Source organism: Phyllopteryx taeniolatus, chromosome 13 (genome assembly GCF_024500385.1).
Source record: "Phyllopteryx taeniolatus isolate TA_2022b chromosome 13, UOR_Ptae_1.2, whole genome shotgun sequence".
NCBI classification, from domain to species: domain Eukaryota; kingdom Metazoa; phylum Chordata; class Actinopteri; order Syngnathiformes; family Syngnathidae; genus Phyllopteryx; species Phyllopteryx taeniolatus.
In genome coordinates, this window is record NC_084514.1 from 18736416 (window position 1) to 18747693 (window position 11278).

Consider the following 11278-nt stretch of genomic DNA (forward strand, 5'->3'; position numbering starts at 1 on the left):
ACACACACACACACACTGGAATATAATCTACGTGGCATCAGGCGGCGTGCATAATGAAAACGTTATCTTGATGCTGCCCCGAGGCTGACGCTCCCGCCCAGAAAAAGCCAGAGCGAGCGAGCGCCCACTTGACGTCACGTGACCGGCGGGAAAAAGTAAAATCATAAAAAAATCTCCCGGGACGGCGGCGGCGCGGCGCCGTCCCGGAATGGGAACAATAAGTGCAATTGTCAAGCCATTAAAATAAAGGCCAGCTTTGAGCAGATAAGAGGCGCGCGGCCTTGCCTCCATCTATTTAACATTCATTGGATTGAATAATCCCGCTTTATTATCGTCAATAGTCTGCATATTTACCCTCAATATGCTAATTTATGCTAGCTGCCAGCGCCGCGCGGTTTAATAAGTTTTTTTTTTTCACCCCGTACCTGCTCCAACTTTTCCCCCCTTTATTGTTTTTTTTCTGGAGCCCCGCGGCCGCGCCAGTTACATTTCAATCAAGACCGTCATTGGAAACTCATTACGGCAAACTAGACGCCGGTAATTGGAACGGCGCTCTGCATAGTGGCGCCCCCGCAGGCCGGGGGGCCAAATGACGGCACGGGGGGCTTATCTCGGTGGTTTTTTAAAAGGCCAAATAATAGACAATTTATCCTTCATCTGCTCGGGGAAATAAGAACAAGTTCAATGTCGGGGAGGAGCAAACAATACGTGAGTGCTTCGGAGTGGGGGGGCCGGGGTGATCCCCCCCATCCCCAAAAGATGCCCCCCCCCCCCCACCCCTCCACAATAAAAAAATATACATACACAAACACCCCGCTACTTCACAATAGCAAAGGACAATGAGGGCAACTCAACATATGTCAATATGAACACTTCATTAAGAATAAATTCTTCATTTTACCAGAATAAGGTTGTATTTTCTTGAGAAAAAAGATTTTTGGGGGGAGGTGGCAGACATAATCTTTACCAGAGTAAAATTGCTTTGGTTGTTTTTTTTTGGAATAATCTGATGCAACTAAAGTTGTATTTATCGGAGACAAACACTGGAAATTTAGGAGAATAGAACATTTGATTTTTAAGAATTTTGTTTGTAATTTTCTGAGTTTACATCGTTTTTTTGGGGGGAAAGGACACACGTCATTTTTGCCAGAAAATCTTTTATTAAATCATAATCTGACGTGACTAAAGTCATACTTTTGGGAGAAAAACATCTGAAATTTAGGAGAATAAATAATAATATATATCTATATATTTATTTGTTTTTACAAAAAAAGGTTGTAATCTGACAAGATTTCACATCATATTTTGTCGGGGAAATAAATGTCATTTTTACCCCAAAATCTTTTTTAGATTTTTTAAAATCAGAATCTTTTCAAGGATAAAAAAAAAATATTCGGCGCTATTTTTGGAGGGGGTCATTATCTGTACCAGAATAACATTGTTTTTGTTTTTAAATTAGGACAATAAATCAAAATCTCATCAAAATTCTACTTTATTCTACTAATATGATATCTTTTTTTAACAGACTTTATTCTGACTATAAAATTATGGTATGTTGTTTTATTTATTTAAAAAACAATTTTAAACAATGCAACTTTGTTTGTTAGGTTCCCCGGAAAAGTATACTTTTATTCTCATAAAATTGTTAATTTTTCCACAAAAACTCTTATGATGTAAAATCACTATATTTTTAATTTAAAAAATAATGTAATTCTTTTTGAGAAAATACTATTTAATTATTGTAAGATTCTTTTTTTTTTTAACCCTGAGAAAAGGTAAAAGTGTCTTTCTTGAAATTACAAATTTAATCTCCTGAGAGTCCGCCTCTTTCCCATGTTAAATTTGATTTCAATTTCCTCAGATTTTTAGAAAAATAATTTAATCCTCTAAATTTTTATTTTTTTTTTTCAAAATATTTTTCCAGAAAGTACAGCTTTAGTCCCCTAAAATTACAATCAGAATTTTTATTTGCAATGAATGCACCGATTAAGACGTTTTTCTCGCAGAAAAGATTTTATTCTGATAAGATGATACGGTCATATTTGTTCTCTGACAAATGTGACTTTATTGCCATATAATTACAAAATTTTGCTTGGAAGGAATATTTGACTCTTGTAAGATTAGAATATATTTTCGGAAATGTCACCTGCACTGTCCAGTGTGCACGCGTTTATTTCACAGTCGAAACCGATTTCGAAACCGAAATCGTTTCAGATCGTATCGTTCTAGTTGAACCTGTATCGTCCATGAATCGAATCGGCAATCACGAATCGTTGTTGAAAGGAGTCGTTACACCCGTGAAATGTGACTTCATTCTCCCCAAATTAAGATGTCTGCTTGGGAAAAATATCACCTTATTCCCGAAGTTGTAAAAAAGTAGCCGTCTTGTTGTTTTTCTTGATTCTGGTCAAAATATTCTCTTTTCTTTTGCAGTGCGAGACTTTGGAGTCTCGGACAGGTTTTCACGACATCGCTAATATTAGCGCCTTTCGAGGACTTTTGTCTTGTCGCGGTCTTTGACATAATAGCACTCGTAAGAATAACGTTAGCGAACGACAACGGCGGTGGCGACGTTGGCTAATCTTTCAAATGACGGCGAGCGGCGACCTCTCTAAACGCGTCGAGGTCGAGGCGTTCGCCGGCTCCCATTCGCCGGCGGGATTAAAGCCGCCGCGACCCGCTCGGCATTCCGGAGGCGAGCTGGCCGGCCGGCGCTTTTTGTTTGCGTCGGGGTCAATCGATGAGGCGCGTTGACAAATAAGCCGGACAACGAATGCGCGCAGACGGACGCACGCGCGGACGCCTTTGAGTTTGACACCTTGACAACGAGGCGCCATTCGATGCCTTTGGCGTTGACATTCCCGCTTGTCCGCCGGGGACGCTTCATTGGGTCGTGCGGCTCCGCGTTGACGCACGTCCATTTTACTTCTGAAGCGCTACAAAATGCAATAGTAAAGAGTACTGTCGTGCCTTGACTTACAAGTTTAATTCCACAATCGTATCTCAAATCGTTTTCCCCAATGAAATGAATGAAAAGGACATTGGACCGTTCAAGCCACCCCCCCAAAAAAAAAATACCAACAAAATGTTTGTAACATGTTTTACAACCATAAAAAAGCACTCTGCAGTGTTGTAATTTATAAAAACATATAATCGTAATAGAATTAAGTTGAGTATGAAGAATTTAAGTTTGTGCATCATGATTTCATGCATGAATTGTGCCGCTTCTTCTGCTGCGTGCAGTCTGGCCACAAGGGGGCAGTATAATACATGCATAAGATGGTCACAGCTGCTTAGTAAGCTGCAGTAATATTAAATGTTTTTTGCAGTGGACACAGAATATATGCCTTTTCTGCACCGTTTGTGTTCAAACATCCATTGCGTGAAGGGTTATAACAATGCGACAATGATGCTAGTTTTATTAGCCAGTCTGTGGCGGGCTGCATTGTGCATTAGCATTAAGCTAGTAAAGCAACGTTACGGGGTTTGCTGAAATACACAATGAATAATTCTCTTCAATTCAGTCCGTCGGTCAGTCTCCTGCTGCCAAATTGCCAAAGAAAGAGCAAACAAAAAAGCAGCAGTTTGTCCTGTGACGCTCACTGACGTTTTGCCCGGCGGCGCTTTGAGTCGATTTGCTGAAAAATTACAAATCATTCAATTTTCCAGCTAAATAAAATTAAGTCTACTGTATGCCACAAAAAGCCAAAGAAAAAGCTCAATTGTTTACACCCGCTGATGACGCCATGCCATTTGACATTTATTTTATTTAACATGACATTTTCTTCTCGATGATTAGAATGTTTTTCTTCTGGTAAGAATACATCCCCCCCACACACACACAAATAAGATTGTTTTTCACAATTAACTACATGACTTTTTTTTCCTACAAGGTTAAGACTTTGTACTAAAACAAAGAAATAGACAAAATATTTAATTAAAAAGATATTTTATTTTATGTTGTAAGATTACTCAAAAAACTTAAAATGCTTAATGGGAAAAAAATAATAATAACAGGGTATGTTTTTAAACATGTTTTTCCTTGATGCTGGAGTGGTGCACTAATGTATCATTTACGCCCCCTATAGGCTAGAAATGTCAGCGACTGTTTTCAATGTTATCGTAAAAAAAACACTGCTTCCCTCTAGTGGTCATGTTGTGTTATCACCAGCATTCTTCAAATAAAGGAAGTCAAGAGTTTTTGTCTATAAAAACATTTAGCATTAAAATTGTTAACAAACAATCAAAATAAAACTTAAAAATAACATTTTATTACGGTAATATTGTCAAATATATAAAATATATACACATTAAAATAGTACAATCGTAAAATACCACTATTTTTTATATTACTTAAATATATTGTACCTAAATACAAAAAAAATACATTTTACAAAAATCCGACTTTATTCTTCTAATATTTTAATACATTCAAAACAAAACAAAAAGTTGACTACTGTAATAATGTACCATAAAACAGTCAAATGAAAAATACAATTTAATTCATATGCTAATAACAGAGCACACAAACAAAAAAGTAAAAACTGATGGATATTTTCTCCCTTGTACCACACGAGGGCGCGCTTTATTGAAATACAGATTGGGTTAATGGGCTCCATTAGGAACAGCACCAAACCATCGAAATACTGCTCAATCAATCAATCAAGATTAAGTTGCTTGTTTGATTTTACAGGCACCCGTTCCAGACACAATATTTCTAGAAGAGACATTGAAACTTTTACATAGTAATGTAGGTCCTGTTTCATGTTTAACGATGTTAAAATTGTCAGCGCAGTAGCTGTTGTCGTTTCTGTAGTTTTAATTTTAAAAAATGAAAAGTGGCCTCCCCCCTCCCTCGCTTCTTCCATGAATTATTTGCGCTTTTGCAGGCGGGGGGGAAGGCGCTTGCCCTTTCGTTCATTTATCGCTTTGCGTGATGCCTCACCGGGGGGGAAAAACGACAACGAAGGCGATAATGAGCTCATCACACATGGATTTATTATTACATGTAATTAAAAAAAAAAAAAAAAAAACATTTTCCCATCGCTAAAGTGGTTGTCGTAGTAACCTGCGAGTCTGTAAAAAAATGTAATAATAATTAAAAAAAGATTTATCAATGTTGCCTTTCATAGTCACTTAGACAAACAAACTTTCACGAGGAAAAGTGGGTGTGCAAATCTTTAACCTGGAAAAGTGTGGGTGTTGAACCATTTCTGCCACAAAGGTATGGGTGTTGATGCCGGTACCAGGAAAAGTACGGGTGCTCAACACTTTCACTCAGAAAAGTGTGGGTAGTGAACCCTTACATCGGCAAAAGTATGGGTGTTTGACCCTTTCGCTGAGAAAAGTGTGGGTCAAGGAAAAATGTGGGTGTTCAACCATTTTTCCTGATCAAAGTGTGAGTGTTGACCTTGACACTGGGAAAAGTTAGGGTGCTAAACCCTTTCACAGGGAAAATTGTAGATGCTGAACTCATTCACCAAGAAAAGTGTGGGTGCGAAGCATCTACTTCTTCTTTTCATTTCGGCTTGTCGCCACGTGACTTTAATAAAAGTATGGGTGCTAAACCCTCTCACCTGTATGGGTGTGCAAATCTTTCACAGGAAATGTGTTGTTTTTTATCTGGTGTAAGTGAGGGTGCTGAACTCTTTTCAAGGAAGAGTGTGGGTGTTGAACCCTTTCTGTGATAAAAGTGTGGGTGTTTATCCTGGCGCTGGGAAAAGTATGAGTGCGCAACCTTTTCATTGGGGGAAAAAAAAGTGGGTTGAATTCATTCACCAAGAAAAACTGTGGGTGTTGCACCATTTCTTTGATCAAAGTATGGGTGTTCAACACTTTCACCAGGAAAAAAAAAAAAAAAAGCGTCAGTGTTGAAGTTAGCACAAAAAAAATGATTGAAAGTTGCTTTTCATACTCGGTCCTAAAAAGCTTTCATGTTTTTTCTATTGAGCTCGGACGTCCCCGTGGTGGAAAAAGTACTTTTGTCGTTCTCTCCGTCTGGACCTCCGACGGCAATGTTACTGCTCCGCTTTTTTCGTGTCCCACATACGTCGTCGTCTTGTTGTTAAGCCCGAGGGAGCGAGGGAGGAGGAGGCTGACAAACAATCTCACCCACGGATTGTCCACCTGGAAGGAAACACCAATGTGACGGACGTCGGCTCTCGACTCGTTTCGTGCGGGCAAGAATTGGCAAACGTACAAAAGCATCATCACATCAGATTCAGCTCCACTGGGAAATGTGTGGGTGTTGAAACGGTTTCACCTGGAAATGTGTTGATCTCGGTGCCTGAAAAAGTGGATTTTGAACCTGTTGACTGGGAAAAGTGTGGGTGTTGAACTTTTTCCCTGGAACAAGAGTGGGTACCCAACCGTTTCAACAGGTAAAGAGTATGGATAAGACTTTTTATTGCGAAAAGAATGGGTGTTCAAACCCTTGACTGCTCATACTATGGGTGTTGAACCTGGTATCTGGAAAAAGTATGGGTGTTGGGAAAACTGTAGGTGTTGAATCCTGTGACTGCATTAAGTGCGGGTGTTGAGCCCGTTGACCGCGAAAAGTGTGGGTGTTGAAACTTTTCGAGTTGTGACACGGTGACACGGAAAGCTTGGGTGTTGAACCCTTTTTGCCAAAATATGTTGTTGAACTTTTTCACGTGGAAAAACATAGGTGTTAAACATTTTCAGAGTGCGGGTGTTGATCTCTTTCACTGGTAAACGTTTGGGTATTGGACCTTTTCAAAATATGTATTTGGAAGCCTATGACATGGAGTGGTAGTGCTCGCGTACGTGTCCAACACTTTCAGCCGGAAAAGTGTGGGTGTTGTGTCGTCTTACACCTTGCATCAGGTTGCGTTGCACTTTTGCAGCGGTTAGCGCTTCAATCACCACAACAAACAAGTTCATTATCACATCAATTGTTCCGAATAGGCTCCAGTCGCTGGCTGCCAATCTGGGTGTGGTGGGGCACCACCCTCCCGTGAATAGCATCAGAGCGCCCTCACCCCCGCAATCCCCTCGCCCTCCTCCCAAGGCTCCATCACACCACTTAAGCACGCATCCCGCTGTGATGGCAGATGCGGTCGCCTAGCAACCGGCCCTCTCGGAGGAGGTGACAGCATTTGAGTGGGCACCCCTTCACCTCTCCGCGGCGTCCCATCACAAATCCGCGCCACCCCAGATGCACTTCAAGTCAACTTGCCGTATGCAGTCGGTAACCGTGGCAACAGTCTTTCAGACAGCTGCTCCATAGGCGACCTCGATAATGACGCGTCATAGCGCGTCGGCAAATATTGCAAATTTATCTGGCCTCTGAACTCATTCAAAGTGCTCATTTCAAATTTAATGATAAATAATTAACCCGCTTAACTAATTCACTCGAGAGATAAAGCAGCAAAAATGGAAGTCCATCAAAGTCAGCATGATACTTAAAAAGACAACAATGGTGACATTTGAAATCAACCCATTCTTTTCCCATTGAGTGCAGTTCAACACCCACACTTTTCTTGGTTCAGGATCAGCACCCATACTTTTGCCAATGAAAGAGTTCAACGCCCACACTTTGCCCAGGGCCTTGACCAAAACCCTTACATTTTCCAGAGATAGGGTACAACACCTAAAAGGGTTCAACACCCACATTTTCCTGGTCAAAGGGTTCAACAACCACACTTTTCCGGGGTCCAGGACAAATACCCACACTTTTCCCGGTGAATGCATTCAACGCCCACACTTTTCCCGGTGAAAGGATTCGACACCCACACTTTTCTAATTAAAGGGTTCAACACCCACACTTTTCCTGATGAAAGGATTTGACACCCATACTTGTCCCAGGTTCAGGATCAACACCCACACTTTTAAGGGTTTGACGCCATTTTCCCAGGTCCAGTATCAACACCCACACGTTTCCCAGTGAAATGGTTCAACACCCAGACTTTTCCCAGTTCCAGGAGCAACACCCACACTTTTCCCAGTGAAAGCATTCGGCACACACAGTTTTCCCGATGAAAGGATTTGGCACCCATACTTTTCCCAGGTCCAGGATCAACACCCACACCTTTAAGGGTTTGACACCATTTTTCCCGGGTCCGGGAAGGGTTCAACACCCACATTTTCCTGGTCAAAGGGTTCAACAACCACACTTTTCCGGGGTCCAGGACAAATACCCACACTTTTCCCGGTGAATGCATTCAACGCCCACACTTTTCCTGGTGAAAGGATTCGACACCCACACGTTTCCCAGTGAAAGGGTTCAACACCCACACTTTTCCCAATGAACATGCCGAACACCCACACCTTTCCCGGTGAAAGGATCTGACACCCACACTTTCCCACATCCAGTGACCCTGAACAGGATCAGCGGTATGGAGAATGGATTGGCGGATGGACTTTCCAACGGGTGTACATGTTATTTTTTTCCTTGGGTGTGCGTCGTGGTGCATGTCGGTGATGCGAGCGACGCGAAGCCCACTCACCCGCACGCTAATGGCAATGACGTCGACGGCGTCTAAACGGCAGCCCCGTAAATAGTCGGCGCGAGCCTGCCTCAGCTCAGACGCTCGCACCCGCTCGGCAGCGCCGCACGCACGGCCCGTCCTCCTCCTCCGCCTCCTCCCCTCGCAGGACGCGCAACCTCTCGGGAACAAAAAAAAAAATGGATTCGGATCCCAATGGGACTTTCGTGGACTTCTCGGGAGGCGTCCAGCTCGTGGACGGGGAGGACGTCCGGGCGGCCGCGCCGGTGCTGCTCGTGGGGGTGTGCGTGTCGGGCGCGGCGGGCAACCTCCTGGTGCTGCTCATCTTGGCGCGTGACTTCCGCGCGGCTCGAGGCTCCGAGGCGAAGGCGCTGCTGGCTTCGGTGGCCGCCACGGACGCGCTCATCCTGCTCCTGTGCGCCCCCGTCCGCGCGCTCGCCGTCTACAAGCAAGCCTGGGTGCTCGGCCGCTTCGCGTGCGCCACGGCCGATTGGTTCCAGCACTCCTGCCTGGTGGCCAAAACGCTGCTCCTGGCGGTCAGCACCCGGGCCAGGCACACCCCGGAGCCCGCCGCCCCGCGGCGCGGCTGGATCCTCTGGGCCGTGGCGCTCGTGTGGCTGGTGTCCGCGACGCTCCCCCTGCCGCAGATGCTCTTCGCCGCACTGCGGCCGCGCGGCGGGCGCGACGTCGTCGTCTGCGTGTCCCAGATGCCGGCGTGCGCGTCTCACTTCATGGGCGTCTTCTACAAGATCTACCCCACGGCCGTCTTCGTGGCCCCGGTGCTCTTCGCCGTGGCGTACTACACCAAGAGCCTGCACCGGGCGCTCAATGACGCGCCCAGCCCGCGCCGCCAGAGCAAGGTGACGCTGGTGCTGCTGTGTCTGAGCGGCACGCTGGGGCTTATGCTGCTGCCCGAGTGGGGCACCTTCACCTGGGTGCGGCTGGGCTACCGCAAGCCCCCCGCGGGGTTGCTCCTGTGCGCCCAGGTGCTGGTGTACGCTTGCAGCGCGCTCTCGCCGGTGCTGCTCGTGACCATGTACGACGACGTGCGCCGCGGCCTCGGTGCCCTCTGCGCCTGCCGCGGGACCAAGGCGGCCGGCGCCCCCAAGGCGAGCGAGGGCAACGGGGCCGAGCTGGGCGCCGACGCGGAGAAGACCTTCCCGGACGTGGAGCACTTTTGGACAGGGCGCAGGAACACGCAGGTGGAGGAGGAGCAGGACCCCATCCCCTGGGAGAGAGACGAGAAAATGCTCTAATAGCAGAACTTTCAGGTCTTCGTACATCGCCGATGTCCAAATGTAGAAGAGTCACCTTGTGTTTACGAATAATGCTCGAACCAATTTATGACTAATATTCAACAACAGTACGATAGCCTGCCACTATATGTTCACTATATTGCCCTTTTTTTTTTTTTTTGCTAGATCATTAACATCCGATGTTTTTTCAAGATTAAAAAAATGTTTGACATCGTCGGACAGTCAATATATTTTGTTGTTGTTTGATTTAAAAAGACTATGGTATTGTAATATTCAATATTCTTTTCATAGTGTGATATCAGAAGAGTCAGTGTTTTGGATTTGTCTATTTAATTCAAATATTGTCTCGGTCATTATATATTTTGGCTTTTATAAAAGTGTGCTATCTTGTAAGATTCAATATTTTTCAATTGGAAAATAGTTGGATATCACGGAACATTCAATATCGTTATTTTTACTTTTCAAATTAAGATATACTGTAATTTTGTGGAATGTTTTTTCATTTTGATTGAACATTTTGTCATATCGTAAAACATTCAACCAGTCGTTTTACTTGTATTATTTGCAAAACAGTAGTGTCATAGATTATTCCACATTTTTAAACGTTAAAATGGTCTTGATGTCGCATTTTTTTATTTGATTTTTTGAGATTTCAAAAGTATCCTGTGAGACTCAACTTTTTGTCGGCGTTCCTTTCCAAATGGACTTGATTTCGGACGCCCCCGTTGCACGTGTCGCGCTGACAAAGGCTCCCACTAAAAAGGCTCAACGCGGGCGATAAAGAAAACGCGATCGGCTTTCTGGACTCTAAATCCAAGGTAGCTGAGATTAGCTCACCCCTGAATCACAGATGAAAACACAATCCGATCTTGCTTCAGATATGGAAACACATCACATCTCCTCACTCCATTCGGCGCTAATCCGCATAAATGCCGCCGCCGACATTACGTGACCAGAATGAGGCGTGAAGTCAACAAGTTCAACGTGGGCTCCTTCCTGCTTATAGCAACTTTTACACAATAGTGCATCGTGAACAAACGTCAAGTTTGTTGTCGTAGCTCCTGTCCGTTTGTGCAAATCAGAATGTATAAAACTTGCGTGATTATCATTAGAATCTTTTGAAATGTCTTTTCATGCTTCAAATGAGTCGTTTTTGATATATGCTTATTCTGTAAAAGTGATGAATAGGTCCAGTTTCATGCTGGAGTTTTGCTGTGGCTACTTGTCACATGGTGAAAACTGTTGAATAAAAGTATGGAAAAAAAAAAAAAAAAAAGTCTTTTGAGTTTTTGTATGTGTGGGGGTTAACCATATTTTGCTATTTAACACATGGCAAAACTGTTCAAAGTAGCAAAAATCTGGTCATTGAAGTGTTGTGTTAACTCGCAATCAGGGAACCATATATGGTATCTAGAAAATGTAGCTCTTTGACACATGGTAAAACCCTTAAAGTCCGGAAAAGATGCTCAGCCTAATGTTTGATTTATTGTTCGCTTAAAGTTTTTGCGACTTACCAAATGGTGAAAACTGACAATGCAAGTAACACGTTGCAGT

The 11278-nt window shown here is 43.7% G+C and overlaps 1 protein-coding gene across 1 annotated transcript in view; it reads left to right on the top strand.

Moving 5' to 3' along the window:
* LOC133487329 (G-protein coupled receptor 151) overlaps window positions 1-10982 on the top strand; it is a 23310-nt gene extending 12328 nt beyond the window's left edge. Inside the window, exon 2 of the mRNA XM_061793699.1 lies at window positions 8335-10982. Coding sequence (XP_061649683.1) covers window positions 8648-9724 — 1077 coding nt within the window. The 5' untranslated portion in view covers window positions 8335-8647 and the 3' untranslated portion in view covers window positions 9725-10982. The remainder of the gene's footprint in view (window positions 1-8334) is intronic.
* The last annotated feature ends 296 nt before the right edge of the window (window positions 10983-11278 follow it).